General features: G+C 35.9%; 1 protein-coding gene across 2 annotated transcripts in view; it reads left to right on the top strand.

The window, feature by feature from the left end:
* ANKRD10 (ankyrin repeat domain 10) overlaps positions 1-19741 on the top strand; it is a 37685-nt gene extending 17944 nt beyond the window's left edge. Inside the window, exons 4-6 of one of the 2 annotated variants that reach the window (XM_027675081.1) lie at positions 11210-11445; positions 15108-15203; positions 18113-19741. In XM_027675081.1, coding sequence (XP_027530882.1) covers positions 11210-11445; positions 15108-15203; positions 18113-18579 — 799 coding nt within the window. In that variant the 3' untranslated portion in view covers positions 18580-19741. Of the gene's footprint in view, positions 1-11209; positions 11446-15107; positions 15204-18094 lie in introns of both variants that reach the window. The other variant, XM_027675080.1, reaches the window with a different exon arrangement.
* Positions 19742-20433: the final 692 nt, after the last annotated feature.

The following is a 20433-nucleotide window of genomic DNA, read 5'->3' on the forward strand; positions in this document are numbered from 1 at the left end:
GGATAAATATACCAGTTACCTCTGTTTGTACCAGATGACATATCGTGGTGTTGATCTGGTTTAGGCAGACACTTCAGCCATGTTCTCATTAAAGCTGTCTGGCATTCGAGTGTGTAAATTCACTCTTCCTATCAGAAAATGTCAGAAATGTCCTATCACTGGTATTCAGTTTTTCAACAAAAATTTTATTCTCATTCTTTGACAGCGGCTTAATTTTATTTGTGTTGCAAGTTCGTGTGTCACAAACTGCATGGTGTTGTTTAAAAAGGCATCATTAATTTCTTTTTTCATCTTCACAACTGCTCTCCATCCTTCATAACAGAAATCTATCTATTGTGAGTTTTTTAGTGGCTTAGCCCTTCCTGAAATTCTTGTTTCTGTTTAAAGTGAAGTCTGTTTCATGTTTTAATTGTGATCGCTTTTCTGATATCTCAGCTTTTGTTCTCCTCATTTGTACTTTTGAGATTTCTTAACTTTCTGAAAACCAATCATCTCTAGTGAAGAGACAGAATAGTAATGGTCTGTAGGTTTCATGATGTCAACACAGAAATCTGCCATTCTCTTGTAAAGTAAATCCTCAGTTCCTTTTCAGTCTGAAGGGGAAGCTTACATGGCCTGTTCTCTTGAAGGGTCTCAAGGTTCAGAGATCTGCATTAGTTTCCGGATTTCTACTTGATTTCTTAAAATTTTAGCAGCTACTTGCAGGTTTTTGATGTGTGCTTGTTTTTCTTGCCTGGCTAACTTAACTACTGAACTTCTAATATTGAAGTGCAGTCCCTTTCTGATGTCAGCGTACTTGTGAAGTGCTATGACTGTGTCATCTTTTTGCTTCAGAAGCTGCACTGCTACGTGGGTTCAGTGTAGAAGAGCCAACGTCCTGCTTTCTTATGGTCATTAACCTCATCTCGAGAACAGTGCTTCAGGTTCTTACTGATCATTTGTCTGAGAATAGGATTTAGGTGCTTTTTTAACAGAGAGGTTCTTATCTGTTAATTAGTACATTAATGCTTATATAATATGTTTGATACTTTTCAAACTCGGACCACTTCATACAAAATTCATGTTGTAAACCTGATTGCCTGCTGTCCAGATAGCAGTTAAACTGCTGGATCAATTAGTGTTGTTGCATTATTAGTCTGTGCTGTATAGTTGAGGAAACAAATGTGGCAGTTCTTGTTTAATTGTTCATAACAAGCATTTTAAGGGCTATCACTGTGGTATTCTTGTAGTGACCATTCTGCAGTGCAGGGGTATACAGATTAGAATTTGTTCTGCCTTTCCCCCTTTATAAAAATTTTTACAGAAAGGCAAATTCAAAGTGGCATGTTTCAGTAGTGAAACACTAATTCTGAAAAAAATATTGCAAGGAAAGCTTGATAGTTTCTTACGTTTGGTTCTTGTTTAATTGCTGTGATTGTAGAAGAACTTAAGGTGGCTTGTAGGAGCTTGTGACCATGAGGTAAGGTAGTAATTTAGGGTTAGTCTCAAGAAAAGATTTTGAAATACTGAAGTAGAATGTATATGCATGGGTAACTGATAAAAAATGAAGAGAGTCAGTCTTAGAGTAAAACTGTGTGGAAAATGGTAGTCTTCACAGTTACAGCTTTTTCAAATAATTGCAGGAAGCTGAGGAAAACTCTCACGACTGAATTAGTGTTCAATTTGAATGCAGATTATTCTTCATGGGTGTGGAATAACAACAGTGGTTACTGACATCAGCTCTGAAATAGTGAAGAATTATGAGAGGTTGTGCTTCTTATGAATAAAGTAAAATCCATCATTACTTTATGACCTTTCTGGAACATACAGAGGAAGATCACAAGATATGTGTGAGCTTGACGGGGTAGCTTATTCTTCAGTGAAAAGCCTCATAGCACTGGTTTCTTGGCTTTTCTTCAGTCCAAAGGAGCTGGATAAAGAACACCAAGACTTTTTTATGAGGATATCTCAGATTTCTGACAGGAATGTTTGGGGTTTTTTGTTGGCAGTGGTCTGCCTTCATTAAGATACTGTGCTGATGTTCACTTTTTCTGTAAGATAAGCTATTCTGTTGCTATTCTGGTAACAGATACCTGGGTGCACTTAAGTCAGAGGGAGAAACCAAAGTATTATGAAGTGGAACTTGGCCAGAGTTAAACATAGTGAAAGAAACAAAGGTGCAGTATATTCCCAAATATAATAGTCTGAATAGTTCTGATGGTTAGTCCGTATGTTGGTGGTGGTCATGATCTGTACAGGTGCTGTGCTTGATCTGCCAAAACATTTTGACTAGGTATGTGATGAGAGAATTGTTGATTGCAACATTAGCTTTAACCTGCTGTGTTGATTTGGGTTTTGTTTGCTGATCTAGTTTTTCTTCTTAGTAGAGTTGTTCACAGATCAACTAGTACCTCTGTACCTGGACAAAAAACCAGCAGTTAGTTGTGACTTTGCCCAGAACATGTTCAAGTTGGTCAGAAAAGTTTTCTAATGTGTATCATGTGCTACCGGTTACAAGATGTATCTCGTTGCGTGGAAGCTTAACAACCCTGGAAGAACTTCGGCAGCTGTAATTTAGGGAAAATGTTACTTTGCAGTTTCAGCTTCATTCTCTTTTCTTGATGTGGCTTGTCCATGATAGATAAGTTTTCTTTTAAATGGAGGAAAATCTAAGTTTGAAAAACTTTCTTGTGAAGCTTGTTTCAAGTGGTTTTATGTACTTCAGCAGTTTCTTAATCCAAAAGGTCTTTTGTCTGCTTGAATGAGAGCATCCAGTTATTTTTGTCACCAAAAAAAATCATGTAGTTCGGTAATCTCCCTCTATTATGGGAAAATAATTAATCCATCTAATACTTACCGTCGTTTCATTCTTGATTCCCCCCCCCCTTTTGGCACAAAAATACCTTAAAATTAATTTACCTCTTTTCTTCAGTTTTATTCACAGGCTTTCACTGTCCATGCTTTTTGTACTGAATCACTTGAACTTTATTCCAAGTTTAGCACATTTGAGAGAAGCTTACTTTCTTCATTTTTCTTATTCTAAGCTATCATTGGTTTTCAGTTGCTATGTTGAGGAGAAATAACATCATTTTATTTGCTGCTAGAGGCATCTTGACTGAATCTGTATTGCAAGATTGTTTATCTTTTCAAGTTGGAGTTTGCAATGAACCTTTTCTTCATAGTTTTCCATAACACTTTATTCATTGTAAGCAACTTTATTTGCAGCTCCTACTTGGTTTCTAGAAACATCAAAGCAGCAGCAATGATGATTTTCATTGTCATAAGGTTGGCTGGGTAACTCTCATATTCTCTTTAAAGTGACTGCAGTACTATAAAGATGCTTATTTGGAATTCATTTTTGCCAATGATCTAGGAAATATTTTCATTTTAATAGGAAAGGTCTTCTGTGTTGTATTGCAATCAGACTGTTGTTTCAAAAGCTACCATAGTCTTTCATACTTTCCCTTTGTCAGTTGTATTCAGGAATCACTTCTTACATAATTAAATATGAATTTTAAAATATTTTTGCTTGCTGGTACCAGGCCAAGTTGGATAGGCCTATATTATTGAGGCAGAAGTTTACTTGGAAATTTGAATATTTTTTACAAAAGATACTGTAGATCAAAGTCTTTATTAAAGCATATAAATGGGAATACAGATACAGCATAAATCACCACCTGATGGTCATGCTTGTGGTAATTCTAACGTTGCCTACCATAGTTAATGAATTCTTTCTTCTGCCAACGTTTGTTTAGTCATGAGTTAAAGTATCTAGGAGCTAATTATGGCTGCAGACTTCATAGTTCACCTTGATTTTTATGTGGAAAAAGTGACTTCACATAGAAGAGTCCTTCTGTCCAGTATATTCATGTTACGATTTTGGAGGATGTTCATAGAAACTCTACCACTTTTATTAAAAGTCTAAAACAATTTCAACTGCCAAATGCTTTGTTGTGAAATAAAAACTTGGCACCAACTTGTGCTTTTGTAGATGCCCAGTGTGTAATTCTAGCGTGAAGTTTTATAGCTGTCCCCAACAGTGACACACATCTGTTTAGTTAAGAGTATTTTTCTCTTGGTATCTGGGAAGAAAAAAAAAAAGTTTGAAGCTATTTCATAACTTCTGTATTTGGACACCAAAGGGTTAAAACACTGAAAGTTTTTAGTATTTTAAAATCATTTTGCTTTAGAAATTTTAGACTAGTATACTGCTGTTTATATAGGAAACGTTTTTTTCTCATTGTGGGCGTTTTAGTATTCTGATCTTTTTTTTTTTCTCTTTCTTCTTTTGTTTTGTTTTAATCCTTGTATCTGCTAATTTTTGTATAGGAATAGCTACTAATTCTTTTGAGATACAGCCTACTAAATTTAAGTAATTGAAGCCATGAGTTGACCGGTAATTTTAATCCATTCTATATAAATTTCAGTGAAGAACTGACAAATTGGTTTCAGGATAAAAGTAATAATGCTTTAAAAGGCATAAAAGGCTTAGTATCTTGTTGTTAAGGTGGTCACATGGTAATGGCTTACATATTGAATAATGTGCTACAGCACTTTATGTATGTTAATGTACTTTTAATCTTAATGTTGCCTGCAAATATGTGATCCCTTATGATATAAGTTTCCTGTTTATGCACCATTGCCCGTTTAAATCAAACAGAAGATTCTGAAACTGTAAAAACTACACATGTCAATGTTTTACAGCTACGTAATTCGAATTGACTTGATTTTTTCAAGTAATCCTAGAAAGGGGGAGCATTCCATATAGAAACTGCTGAAACTGCCACAGGTGCTTCTCCGAAAACCTTACAGTTGTGGCATTGAATGTTCAGTATCGCTTCCTTTCTGCACACAAGGCATACTGTTGAGGTATTTGTTGCGGTGATTGGTTTTAATGCTAATCTAGGAATTCAGATATAGAATCTATAGATTTGCATGCTTTGCTTACCCTAATTTACAGTTATCTACATTTTTATTTGTAAACTAACAATAGATAAGTTGAGATCAGTAATTTTTAACAGATATTACATTGATATACGAAAACTGTGGTTTATTTTCTTAGATTGTCGCATGGCATTAACAAAAACACAGTGAGCTGTAGGCACTGTAATCACTATTTCAAATTAAACATTTAGGAGATTTTTTTTACATATATGAATGTTTTTTCAAAAAGATTTATTGTTGACTTTTTGTAGCAAATGTTTGTTTTGTTTTTCAAGGTATGTGACATTATAAGTGGAAGATACTGTATTTCAAATGTATTTCTATGTTAAAAACACAGCTTTTTTTCCACCAATGAGTATGAAAAAGGAACAACTGAAGCAACTTAGAAGCAAATTTTTTAAAAATAAATTCAGTATAATTTAGAATCCAATGCAAGAAGCACAAGTCTTTGTTTTCTTTGTACAGATCTTTTGAAGAGTAAATTTTGTAAGTTATCCTGAAGCAAATCTTTCTTGCATATAGATATTTAAACAATTCTAAGTTTTTAGTTGTTGGGGGTTTTTTGTTTGTTTGTTTGTTTTTAATTATTCCTGACTTAACAATAGTAGAAGTGTCTTGATTATGTTTTGAGAGCTTGCATCAGATTTTTTCCTTCCTTTAGTGAGCTTCTGAAAACAACAAATTGTGGTTAGATTGAAATAATAGAAACATCCTCCTAAATAAATCGAAAATGGAAGTAAATTTCATGTTTCTGTACACCAATCCTGTTTGGTCAGATAATACATTTGTCTCTTTTGGTTTTGAACAACAATTGAGTTGCACTCCCACCCAACATTTTTGAAAATGCATTTCAGAAGAAGGAAATACCTGAACATATGCTTCATCAGTGTCCTCTTTGTAGCTGCTTTAATTTGATTACCAGGACTCTCAGATGAACTCAGCCTTTAGAATGGGAGTTCAGATGATGTCAATCAGAGGAAGAAAAATGGGTATTAAAAAAAAAAGTCTTCTTCATAACAAGATTAGTCCGTTGTGAAGACTGCCTGTGGACATCACTTGATGGAAGAAGAAAAATTTGTTATAAGAGTGTTGTTTTAAGCACTGTTAGGTGTGTGAATAAATGTATATGCAAAAGTCAGAGCTTTAATTCAATATATCAGTGCACATGTTGAGTTTGTTTATAAAATACCTGTCACTACACAACAATTCATGTATCATCTGTCAAGGAACTTCAAGATCACCTACTCATCCATATTCAGACTTCTGTCAACTTTTCTCGTGGATTTTTTTCCATTTAGAATAACTTTATAATACGAAAATGTATCCTTCCAGTTACATTTGTCTTTCTTCTTTTGCTTTGGAGTTAGCAAAGTACTTCTGTACTTTGAAGAAAACAAGATGTCTTTATTTCCAACTCCTGGATTTTAGCCTACAAGAAAGCCGAGGGTAAATAATATCATGCTTCATGATTCTAATTTGTTCCTATTAATAAGAATTACATGGAAACAGTGAGTAAACTGTAAAGCAAAAAAGTGCTGCCATGTAAAAGAACCTTAACAGGACTCAGTCATTTTTCAAATACTTGAATTGCTTTGGAAAGGATGCAAGGTATGTGTTTTCTAAACATGGAATGGATTGACTTTCTGACAACTTACCAAAACTGCATTTAGCCCTGGGCAGTGTTAAGTAAGGAATTTTTCTCCTGTTTGTCAGTTCAAGCCTTCACGTGTATTCCTGTCTGGAGTAGGTGCCAAAAAGGGAATGATATTTTCAGAACTTTAGTTTTCTTTCTTCAGTTTTTCCACCTGTTCCTGTAACTGGACTGACCTTCAGAGTTGTCTTCAGGTTTTGACCTTTTTCTTTTTTTGCTAAAGGGAAAGGGAATGAAGTTTTTGGAGCACAGCTGTCCAATTTGTCAGTAACTAGGCCAGCCTAGTCAATGAATATACTGCACCAAGTCAATGAATACTGTTTAATAAAGGCTGACTAATCATAAAACACATGTAACTTTTCAAGACTTATTCTGATTTTATTATTTACGACTTTGTTCCATCCTTCTGTACCTTCCTTGCTGGTAGGTTCTTCCTTTATGAGATCATCTTTGAAAAACACAATTTGTATAGCTTGCTGTTTGTCTTGTTTCAGCTAGATAGCGCCTACCTTAGAGAAAAACCTCCAAAAGCAACATAGGCTTGTCCTCAAGTTTGGCATATTTGTCAGGGGGGAAGAAGGTTAAAAAAAGCCAACAACAAACCTACAAAACAAAAAACCTGCAAGAAATTTCTGCACTCATTTTTGAATTCTGAATAACGCAGTTACAGAAATAGAGCTGTTGTATTTGCTGTATGATTAGCAGTAACAAAAGGACAGCTTACCTGGAGGTTTATGTCAAATGTGTGTTCCAAGCTTCTTTGAAGTTTCCACTATTTCAAGGTGTTTAGGGTAAAAGATGAAAGCTAGTACTGAAGGGTTTCTTAACTTATTAAAAAAATGGAGGATGGGTGGAAAAGAATTTTTTTTTCAAGAAACATGACATTTGAGGTATGTTGTCCAGTGGTTTACATTTTTTTCCCTGCTGTTTTTCTTTCACAGCCCAGGTCTTGAAGTTACTTTCAGTTATAATATCCCTTACCTATTCTTTTTCTTTATGTCAGCATCTATGAGAAATGAAGTACCTTTCAAGCAAGGAATACCTAATAACTGAAGTAGTTGAAAATTTACTTGAATATAGTGATTATCTCTTTGAGTTTTCTGCTCGTTGATTTTTAAATTTATTTATTTTTTAACCACACAGACTGTCACATACAGTCTACTTTAGTAGCCAAATAAATCTTCAGTTACTATTCCTCCTTTTCACGTGACAGTCAGCTTACATATAATTGTGGTTCATTACCAAGGGCTGACATAGGGATTGCACATAAGATTTTGAACTCCTCTTAGCCATTTCTATTTTCATCCCTATAATCTATACTGTACTGTGTACAGTAATGACATTTACATTCTTAGCTCTTGGGCTAAGGTAGCTGCTTCCTTTTCAGCCATTGGCAACATTTGAGACAGACCATGCACTGCACATTTAGTAATAGATGTGTTCCCACTTCCTTGTAACTCCTGCTGGAACAGGGTGGTTCTGCTCCAAGCCCAGGTGGGCACTTTTAAAGAATGGTCTAATAGATGTCTGAGCTTTTTAGTTCATTCAAGTACTCCATGGTTTCTGGGAGGATTGTATTACACTCTATTTTTCTGTATCGCACTCAGAATCCTTAGAGTGATGACAATATTTCTAAATTATTTTGGAAATGCAAAAAGCTAATCCAGTCTGCTAAAATTCTGTGATATCTTTTAAGAGTGTTTTCTTTCCTACTTTGTTCCTAGTTGAGTTAGGTTTTTTTCTTGGATTACTTGCATTTTGTTATGATATCTATAATGTGTATAATATAGCATGGCTAGCCCTTGCTGCCTTTTGTGTTCCCACTGACAGATTTTTCCTCCTAGAGAAGACTTGAAAAGTCAACTAAGAAAATAGGTCTTTTTCATCTTTCTAGCCTGGTTTTGAGAAAGTGACAGAAAGTTTCTTCAGAATTTGTCAGCTTTTCATCTTCTCCTTCCCATTATTATTGAAATGCAAGCCAGTTTAGCTGAAATTTGAAAGTATTTGAAAATAATCAAGCTTTGATTAAAATAATGAACATTGACAAGTGGATATATAGAGAAGATACGCAAATTAGTGTTCTAACTGTGAGGGAGCAGAGGGAATTTGACAGTTGTGTTCTCTTTCTTAGCTTTTGACCTAAAGGTTTTTGGAGTCATCCAGACTCCGTAATCTCCTTTTATTTGACTGAACTTTCTTCTTTTTTTTCACTACTAACTTCTGAACACAGGACTTTCTCTTGAAATTGATAGGCTAATTTGAGGCTGGCACTTACAAGAAAGGTTTCTAAACTCTTAGAAGCAAGAATGTTATATCCAGTGGGCTTGAATCCACTAAAAACCTATGCAGGGCTTTCAAACTACTTCTGTAGAACAAGTACATCTTTGTCTCCCCGTTAAGAGTCATCTCTCCAAGATGGGACAGATCTTAAAATATCAAAGGTCATTCGATTTTAAAATATGACAGAATCTTTTGAGTTCATTTATTTTGTGTCTGGGAAACGTAATTATTCTTTCCTAGAGTTTGGTCACATAGCCTTGCACACTTGGATCTTTGTCCATCTCTAAATGCCTCTGGCATCTCATACTGATGTTCCTTTGAGGAACGGTGACTGAACTGTAGTCTGCCTTACACTCAACTTTTCAAAGCAGAGTTATTTTTCAATAATATTTGTTAAGTAATAGAATTACTGACTCCTTGAAGTTTTATTAAATTAGGTGGTCATTCAATACCATATTGTTTTTGTCGTTTTTATCTTTGTGTATCTTTAATTTGCTCTTGCTTAGATCTCCTTTATTATTCTTTGGGGGCTTGCAAATTTAAAACAGATTTCAGAGAACTGAGCTATTTTTTTTGACCAAAACAGATCTGTTGAAATTTCTGTTTCTCCAGCTGTAGTTTCATTGTATTACATCTGTATGCTGCACAAGTAAGTCAGAACTACTAAAAGCATTGAATGTTAGCTGGGACCTCAACAAACCACCTGGTTCAGCATGGGGAAGGATTGACTGTATTTTGCAGAATTTCTGAAATCATAGACTGCTCTTAAAATGAGGAGAGGAAGAGACCCCTCTCAAGATCCAGCAACATTTATACTCTGGAACTTTCTCCTGATGCCTCTCTTTAATTATCCTTTGTTTGTGTTAATCCCATTCTTATACTGCCTGCACTGGATGGACAGAAAATCCTTTTTGCAGCTGTCTTCTGGGTATTCGAAAGTAATACCTCCACCTTGAAGTTTCGTTTCTTTTGCATAACTAGATTTTTCAGTCTTCCGGAGTCTTATTTTCTAGACCACTCTTGACTTCTGTTCTCTGGATTCTCATTAGTAGTCCAAGTTAGTGGTGACTTAAAATAAGTGAGTATGGAATGAAATTAACCCTGGTCTAGCCTAATAGGTTTTGTGATTTTGTAGTATTTTGATTTATCCATTTATGGAAATAGTCTTGCTGTAGTAGGCAGCTTCTAGAGTCTCATATTTGTAGCAAATAAGTTACAGTGATCTAGGAAGCAAATCTGGGTTTTGTTCTTTGATTTCTTCATATGAGCTGGATTGAGTTCTATTTCGTATGAGTTTCAAGAGGATCAGGTCTGTTAATCTCCTGAATTCTTATTCTGTTGGCTGGTCTGTTTCTGGATTTTTAAGTAATGAACTTGTCTAAACTTTAGAAGCCAAGAAACAAAAATTCAATTTTTCTGACTAGTTACATCTGTCTGGAAAGGCAGAAAAATATTAGGAAAGATTGATTAGCATCTGTTGCTTCGCCATCTAGTTTTGTCATTTCTGGCCCTCTTATCTCCACTTTTATGCTCTTCCTTATGAAGTTAGCCTAAATTTATAAGCACAAAATGTACTGTATGTTTGTGTAAATGCATGTGATATACAGCATTTCTTCAGATTAAACTTCTACCTTTCTACATGTCCTCCATGATTTCATTTATAATCTCCTTGATGCATTAGAATATTCAAAATCAATGCCATTCTCTCATGCACAGAAAAGCCTTGATTCAAATTAACAAAGTAAGTCCCAGTACTTATGATGTCACACACTTTGAAATGAGAAACAAACCAGAAACAAAAGTATAAGCAAAGCATAACTAAGTATAGCATCTTTATCTATCTATCTCTTTCTATATATGTATATATTTTGTTGTTAGGAAGAATAGTGATGTTGTTGTTACCTTAGAAACCAGAATGCCATGGACAATTGCCAAGTCATTTTAAGTTTGTTTGAGTATTTGATCTTTTGCTCAAGTTAAAGCAATAGATTGCAGAATAAAATGCAGAAGATGGTAAAATTCAACACTTAATTAGTCTGAAGTTTATGTAAAGATCAGATACTTCAGACTATTTTAGAATAAAGCATTTTGAGAAGTTTAAATAGGAAGATGGTTTAAGGCACATAGTATATTGATTTTATTTAACAGTGTATTGTCTCCCAAATTTTGCTTAGAAGCCAGATATATGTGCAAAAAGTAAAGTTAGTTATAAAACTAAGATTAATAACTAATTTCTTAATGGAAATTTGCTGAGTGTATGTTTTCTCTCATCACCTGCAGATAGATAGTAAGGGCAGCAGCAGCAGCAAGCTAGCGTGATGAATGAGTGTAATTCAGTTTCTTTGTATTGTACAGCTTGAGAAATGCCAGTGGCCTGACAGCAGCAGACCTTGCACATACCCAGGGCTTCCAAGAATGTGCCCAGTTTCTCTTGAACCTCCAGAACAGTCACCTGAATCGTTTCTATAGCAATGGCACCTTAAATGGGGTTCATCAGAATGCAAGTCCCAATCCATTCAGTGGTGGGACAAGTCGAAAGAGGTCCTTTGAAGATACGGAGTCTGCTGGAGCAAAGAAGGCTAGAACAGAAGGTGAGACCCCAGAGGTAAAAGGGATGGGTTGATACTGTTGCTGAGAAAGGAAAATAAACATTTTAAAGCCTTTTGGAGTGGATGTTGAGTATTATTGACAAACTCACATATCTAAATTACATATTAATCCAAGAAGAAGATTAATATAATTCCATGCCACAAGATCCCAGTTCTCCCTGTCATCATCTTGGCGTGTTCAGAAATTTCTATTTCCAGAGAGTGCTATAGCTGCACGATCCCAAGAATAATTATGCAGAGGAGTAGGAGCTAAAATTAGTTTCTACTCCTTCCTCAGTTTCTTCACCTTCAGGAGAGCCAAATAACATTGCGTTGATTCACATAGATGCCCGGATGTTCTGATGGTAATTTTCCACTTGGGGATTAATTCACAATTCAGAAACTCTGTGCTAGGTAAGATGAATGAAAGAAATTTAAGGCAGAAAGGTTTCTCAAATTGAGAGGGATTATGTCTGTAAGCTAACATACCTTAAGTTTCCAGGATCATGCTCCAAGGGGAACTGCTGTCTTAGCAGAGGGTGTAAGACTAGAATGAATCTTAAGGACTCCTGTTCAACCTTGTGCATTGAGGATACTGCTGCTTTCTCTGCCAGCAATGACACAATAGTACAACCCAAAGATATTTTTTGGTAGCTCTATGAAGAAGTTTTTTACATCTTATACACACCTTGAGTAACATGATAGAAAATATCTTCCTTTCTTTTGCCTATTCCATTAAATTCTTACAAAAACAAAGCAGCAATTCTGCACTCCAGCTCCTTTTTTCCTGTGGTTAACATCAGGAAAGGGACTTCATAGGTTTTTATTAAAGGATCTTCTTTCAGTTAAAATTGATGTTATTCTAACATACGTGACTTTTAGCAAGCCAAATAGAATGTGCTTAAGCAATGCTTAATTCCAGATAGTAAGAGGGAAATTGAGGCCTAAACCGTGTTTCTAAATATTACGTGGGCAACATAAATTATATCAAGATTGACACTGTAGTATTTGTTCAGTACTTGCTATCTGGCTTCTAACTATAGCAGGATCAGAGGCCTTAACTGGGTACTTCATAGCCAATCATGAACAGGATATGTTGCTTCATGTAGCTGGTTTAAATGATAAATTTCATGCTGGAGATGAGTCCCTGTGCAATAAATGCAAGACTTAGGGAATAATGTCCTAAGTAGCTATACAGAGTAAGAAAACTTGCCCGGTATTCAGGTGCCCATAACAGTTTCAGAAAGATTTCTTCAGTGCATTGACGTTCTGCTACTGGGAGGCACTGCTTGAAGTAAAATTTATCTTTTGTTTTGAAGAGCCACTCCTGAGTGTTCCTAAACAGCCATACCTTTCAGCTTCAGGATGTGGCTCCAAGCTGATCTGTAGGCAGCGTTTCCCCCAAGTCTGGGGGTGGCACTAGGCTGGCTGTGTGGATTCTCTGTGTTTCCATGAAATAGCAGTATCTGTATCACCTTTCACTATAAACAGTTGGTCCAGTGCATAAGTTAGATCAAGCAAAAAAAAAAAGACAATTCAGTGAACAGGAGCTCCCAAGTAATTACAGAGATGTTGGAAAAGCAATTGAGTAGATAATTTTTTGAAATCGTTACCGGTATGACGTTTTAAGACCTCTGCAAACAAATGCAAAAGCTTTACTGCATTTGCTTGAAGGTTTTTGGAGTAACTAAGAGATGCATCTCAGCTGTGAAAGCTGCAGTTTCTAATCTGAGGTGTCTGCCCTCAAAGACATCAGCATCAGTAATAGCTATCTATCGATGTAAAAAGTCTGTTGCAGTGAGAATGAGTCACTGTCCTGAGGCATTTTTGTAAACAACAGAGCTGAGTAATGAGGAGTCATCAGTACATCTTTGTGCCTAGCTGGCCTTTTTACAAAATGAGCTCAACTTTGTGTTAATTTTGCCCTTGCTAAAACCACACTGCTCTGTTGTGCTTTAAAGACTATTTACGCAGGAGACTCCAGATGTTCAAAGAGTGCAAGCAGCCTGTATTTGCAGGTAAGAGTCAGGTGTTGATGGCCATGCCCCAATTCAGAACAACCACTGCTTTGAAAAAAACTACTTTTTGTGACAGTGTATGTCCCATACAAGAACCTCTAAACAGTAGAGTAGGAAGAAAATAAATGCTTAAGCTGTACTTTGCTCTGGAATAGCTAAACTGGGCATTGGATGGGGATTACTTGTAATTCTGTTTAAATGCATGCACATGGCTCTGCTATCGGGTGCATAGTATTGAATCTTTGATGTCAAAATTAAGTGCCACTGATACACAATATGCCATGATTCAAAGTAATAGCTCTCTCAAAGGTAGTGCAAAAATGAGTTCTGAAGGCTGAAGATGAACTTGAAGTAAGTTGGTGGCCACTGTCAGAATATACACCAGGTACTTTTACGTTTTGACTTAAAAACATGAGCTGGATTTTATGTCTATTTTTCTGAAATCAGTTCCAGAAATTTCACTGTTCTGCGTGGGCAGGTCAGCAGAGTGTGGTGCTCAGGGTCAGAGATGATGATGATGATGATGCACACCAGGCCATCTGGTCACACAACTGTTCATGGCAGTCCTAATCCTGACCCTTCTGGTCAGCCCTCAATGGGTTGGCTTTGCACTGTGTGTTGCACAAAGGTACTGACTTGCTGCACACAATCAGTGACTGACTATCAGTATCATGGCTGTTTTGGGTGTTCTGAGCGAGGTGGGGATGGAGAGCATTGCCAGGTGCACCCTTGACTTGGCCGGCATGAAACAGCACATGAAACATTCTTCTAGGTAACTAGGAGAAAATGCCTTTCGTTTCCTGGTTTAAGGGAGTTTGAAGCCTGCTGATCCAAGGGCCCTGGCGTCATTTAGGCCCTCTGTTATCTCTTTGGCCCTGGAACACTTTAGCTATTGCCTAAAGTTCTTTAAAACTGAGCAGTTTACGAAAATTTTGATTGTACCCAAAATAATGAAAGCTGGCTTGCAGTTTACCAAAGCAACCCTTTATAACATGAGTGTGTGCAGTGTAAATAAGATTTGTTAATGTCAGTGTGAGAGCAAGGCTGGGATAGAACTGGAGCAGCGCTCTGGGTAGTAGGTATAAGAGGTAGTAGTGAAGTCAGCCCATCTTGCTTATTAAAGTGTGCTCCACGCAGCAGTCTCACCACTTGCCAGCTTGTCTCAGAAGACAGAACTATGTGTTCAGCTCTTGAAGGGATCCGTGAAGCAGTCTGTTATGCAAATGGGTGAATTACTGGGACCTGGCCCTTGGAAGCGAAAGAGGGAATAGTCCAGGCTAACAGTAGACAACTTTGAGGTAGAGACTACTTTTTATCTGTTGGGGACACTAGCTGTAAAACCTAAACTTAAGTAACTTAACTTGCTCTCTATTCAACTGCTTAGCTCATCAAACTAGTGAGTTTGATGTGTAGGTGCAAAGTCTCATAGGTACTCTGATAGTTCTCCCTTTTGAGGAATTGAAATGAATGAGCAAGTAGTTAGCAGTTACTCTGCATTTTGAATCTCAAACATCAGAAGCTCTCAGATGTGTAAAATTTACATTTCTTTGTAAAGTTTTTGCTTTAATAATCAAAGTACTCATCTGTTTGTTGGCTGAGTTTTCAAGTAGGCACCAGTGACTAAACACGACTCCTTTTTTTTATCAGCTTACAGCTTTGATGGCTTAATACCAGTGATGAATGGAGGAGCTGAGGACGATGCTGACAATATGCACGTTGATAGAGAGTTTGCTGTTGTATCAGGTGGGAGTGGACAGTTTCCTGTTAACTACAACAACATTCAAATGGTTGAAGACACCAAACAACAGGAGAGTACTTCTGTTGGACCAAAAGAAATTGAAATATACACTGTTTCTGCAATGCAAACTCCTTGTCGTTGCAAGAATCAATATGCATTTTATTTTTAATTTAAGTATAAAATTTAGTCCTTCATTTTTGCACATTGTTGTCTAGTGTCTTGGAAGCTATTGTATTGCTGTGACACCCATTATACTGGGGGTTTAATAGGCATCAGAAATTAGCTGTTTCACACAATGTATTGTAATCATGAAAGAGAAGATTTATTAGTTGTTTTTTAGTATTTCAGATAAACAGAAATCCACGATGACTGTTTCACTTTTAACCTGAGGCTTGTATTACGTTGTGCCTTGCTTTTTGTTGCTATACTTTCAGGTTAAAGGAAATACAGAAATAATTTCAATTATTCATTTAATTTTGATTAAATAGATTTAATTGCTAATAACAAGACTTGATAGAGAAACATATCCTAGCTTTGAAAATAACATGTTATGACAAAACTATATTCAAAATATTACAACAAATACTATAAAGAATAATCTAGACAGACATCATATCTTCAGAATTTGTTCAGACACAATGGCATAAATGCAGGATCCTACTATGGGGTTTCTTATGTAAATAAAAGACTGGACATGACAGGTCTTAAACTACTATTTGGAACAAGTGCACCTTGGAAAACAGTTTTTGTGTTTTGTACCAATCTTCATGAGACAATCAAAATGTTACTAGTATTAGTGAATATTAATGCGCTGGGTTTTTTAAGGGCTGCTTAGTTAAGATGCATTTGGTAACCCCAGGATATGTATAGAGTTTGATTAAAACTATCTTGGGTCAGCTTTTTCCTTGCTCTTTGTAGGTTAAGACATGGAGTTACTATAATAGTGCAGTATTACATTCAGAAAGTAATTTCTTATTATTTATTGATTTGTTCTGCCATAAATTTGTTTATGCTTTGTACCACAGATCAGATTTGCCAAAGGGAATGATAATTAATAGGTATTTTAATATATTAGGAATAAATGTACATACATATATATAATCAATACTTTAAAAGTAGACTATGATATTTTCCAGTGATAATTACTAAGTGTTCTTATTTATGGAAAAATGATGGTCTTTCATAAATATACTCTATTACTATAGGTGCTCATTTTTAACAAATAATAACATTCTATAATTGTCACTAGAACTATTCATTACCTACTTTTTGCATATTAACTAACAGAAGTGCCAATTTTATTAAATTTGATTTGGCAAAGCCAGCCTATAATGGTTGATTTTTAAACAGTTAAAACTTTGCACTTTTCAGTTAATAAACACTATATGGAATTCCTTCTGTGCGGTTTCATCACTGAAATATTAGATCTTTGATGTCTTGATGAGTTTGTGGGGGTTTTTTCCACTTTCAATAAGAATTCGTGGTTAGTGAGTTCAGCTGATGTGGTTATTTTAACTTATGTAGGGACTAAACAGGAAACTCCAGTTAGTAAATCCAGTGAATTACAAACTTTGAACACTTTTCTTGGCATTATGTATTGTTGTCTGTGGAGTATCAGTATTGTAATACATATTACAAGTAATAGCCATGCAAAAGACTAATAGAGAACCAAAACTTCATATTCTTCCTTGTCAAACAGTGGTACTCATTATGTGTCACTTAAATGGGAGCCCAGTGTTATGCAAATGTGGGAAGTTGCCAACAGACTTACTGGCTTGATTTGGATCCATGCAGCAAATGCAGTCCTGTTCTGCACATGGGTTTATATGTTCATGTGGACATAAACACATGTGCATGTATCCAAGGATAACCACAGAGTGTAAAATCTGTAAATGTCACCACATAGGTCTGTAGTTTCCATGCTTGCCTTGCTCATCTTCACCAATACAGATAGACATAAATTTTATTTTTAAGGCAGAATATATCATGCATTTTTTGTGCTAGTACTTTTGAGTACCACTGCAAAAACATGCATTTCAGACAGACTGATGAAATCTGTTCATGGAAACAAAACCTATTGTACTAATTTCTAACTTCAAAGGAGAAATTGCTTCAAAACAGTTTTCAGTGGTTTTTGCATGCACATTTTTAGAATTTTGTTTCCTGCTAATAACATTTTTTAGTCTTCTGTGCACTCTGCTCTTGCTATTGTATGGCATTTTGCATGTGGTTTGTACAGATGCTATTATAAACTTATTAAATACAAACCTGCCCAGTATGTTATCTGGCAAACTGCTAGGTAAATTGAAGTACTTTTTGAATAAAGGAACTTGGAAACATTTTATAGTAGCACCCCAACATAACATTTCTTTATTTGACTTATTTCAGTGCATATTGTACTGTAAGAGTTACCACTAAAACAAAAAAAAAAAGAGCCATGGTTAAATTACAGCTGAAAAATGAAAAAACCCAACCCTTCACCCTCTCTCTCACAGATACTCAGTTCTTGTATGTACATAATCTTTCATCCCAAGAGGGCATTATAGTTAAGGTGGAAAGATGTCTTTTATTCCACCTTTGAAAACACTGCCCAGAATGTTGTCTGCTGCACTTATTTCATACAGTTAAATGAAAAAAAATCTGAGTTCACATTGTCTTTGCAAAGAATAATACAGGCATATTTACAAATTGAATGTAAATAGATAGTTGCATTTTCAACATGAGAATCCATGTTACAAGCTTACTGGTCAGCTCTCACTACTTTGAACTGCCTACATTGTTATAAAGAAAGGGTAGATTTATTTTCAAAGCTGTGTATGGAAACATTTTTTAAATAAGTGAAGTACAGTGGAGACATTTTTATGTATTTCCATGTATTCTTAATTGTTGGTGACAGGTGTATTTCTTAATGCAGATATGAATAGCAGTAGCTCCATATTGAATGCACTGACAAATGGATGTGCCATCAATGGACATTTGGATTTCACCACCGCACAACAGCTCAGTGGGATGGATGCCAGGCGTGAGGAGTGCTTAGCATTAACACCTAACGGAGTAATTCCTGGAATAACTTCCCCCAGTAGGCACCGAGTTCATACCAGTAACGGCACTGAGGAACCAGAAAAAGCCATGAGTAATTCCACCGATATGTGTGGATCTCTCCATCTGAATGGAAGCCCGAGTAGCTGTGTTTCTAACCGACCCTCATGGGTTGAAGACCCTGGAGATACTTTGCACTATGGACACTATCATGGTTTTGGGGATACTGCTGAAAGCATCCCCGAACTTAGTAGTGTTGTTGAGCATTCCAACTCTGTCAAGGTCGAACAGAGATACGACAATACTGTCCTAGGCACAATGTATTTGTATCACGGTTCCTAGATGAATGATCTCTATATCAAATGCATATTGAAATTGCTACCAAATGAAACTGGGGAGACAAAATCCTCACACAGCATTAAATTTGAAGATCGCAACTTGTTGCTATTTTTACACTTTGTTTATATGGAAAGTAAACCCTTAATTTGACAGCCTTATACAATAGTTGTAGTTTGTTGCATGTATGGGGCTTATTTAGTGATAATAGGTGCTGTCATGATGGAATGTTTATTGTTTTCATTTTTTTGTTACGGAATGTTCTGGGTTTGTATTTTTTTTCTAAGCTTGTGAACACTATCTTTCCCTTTTTAGAGGTGTTTTCCCTTTTATTAAAACAACGTTTAACTGAATTTTGTGAAGAGAATGTTATGTATGTGCATCACTTAGAGATAAAGATTTTTCTTTTCCGTATCTTCTGCTGAAGCTATGGTAGCAATATCAATGCCAGCTCTCACTATGCAAGGTTGAAAGTGGCAATCTTCTGGAGCTTCTCTGACTTTATAGTTTGTACATTTGTTTGGTATAATTAGATGTTCATCTTTAAATTTTTTGAACAAGTTGTTTAGAAATATGGAGACAAATTTGAAAGAATTTACTGTTTCACTTCCTGTAGTGTAGAAGTGTTTTTTGTTGTTGTTGGGCTCTTTGCATTACAGAGTGGGAAAGTTCGGTCGCAGTTGGGTGTGCCTCAGGTTTGCTCTGTGGTGGGTTTCTTTGGCTTCTCTCCTTTTGTGTGTGCTTGATATTTTACCATAGCTCACAGACCGGAGGCATGTTGGCACTGTTCTGCTTTGTACACAGTTTAAAATTGCTGTTACTTGTTATAGAATTTGCCAGGTCAAAATATTTGAGTTTGACTGTCTTGGATATACATTTATTGTCTTTTTTTTTACATACGCTTTGAAAATGTAATGTTGTGTACTCTTTGGGCTATGCTCATGGAAAATACATTGTATTTAATGCTTAATACACAAAATTCATATAAGTGCACTATATGAGCACTAATAATATAAGTTGCTGCTTGTGTTTTAAGTGAAGAGTGGAGAAGAATATGGTAAATGAGATAAGCCCTCTGAATTGTGTTGATTTTTTTGTTCTCGTTTTGTTTAAAAAGGGACCTTTACAAATTGGATTAAAAAAATAAACATATTACATTGTATCTGAATATTTTGTTTAGATGTTATTATTTTTGTAGCAGTTTGAGGAAGCCTTAAGTAGTTTATAACTCACAATTCTCCATAATCTTGCTCAGTGCTGCTGTGGAATGTCTTCATTTTGTCAATATATGGAAGCAAATGGGAACAGCCCAATAAGGTGTTCTTGATTAAATTACAGAAACACATACTGGATATTCTGTGTATGATGTATGTATGTGTATCAGCCTTCAACTCCAGAAATGGGTTAAAATACTGCCTGTCTGATTTTTATAAAAATTATAGTCTCCTTCAAACATTTTCAAGCAAAATGCCACTAAATACAGAGAAATCAGCGTTTTAAATAGCCTTTACACTTTTACATGGTTTACTACACACAAGGGACTCACAGCATATTCAGATTGAGAGTAGCACTGATAGGACAATTGACCAGTTCTTTTGCACGTAGTTGACCAGACCAGCCAGTTCTTAGACAGTTTGATTTGCTGATGTAGAGTCCGGGGACAACAAGGGCCAAGGGGATGGGCAGCTGGGCACTGCTCATGATCCACAGTCAAGACACTATCATAATACATGCTGAACAAGGAGCTGAGAAACATTCCTGGAAGCCACTGTGCAGGATAAGCTTTCCTCTGAAAGAGTAATTTCAAACAAGAGGTCACATCCTGTGCTGTTCAGTGCCATATGCAAGGAAAGGGGCAGT

The sequence above is a fragment of the Neopelma chrysocephalum genome, unplaced genomic scaffold, assembly GCF_003984885.1.
Source record: "Neopelma chrysocephalum unplaced genomic scaffold, ASM398488v2 Primary Assembly neopelma1_25, whole genome shotgun sequence".
Lineage (NCBI taxonomy): Eukaryota > Metazoa > Chordata > Aves > Passeriformes > Pipridae > Neopelma > Neopelma chrysocephalum.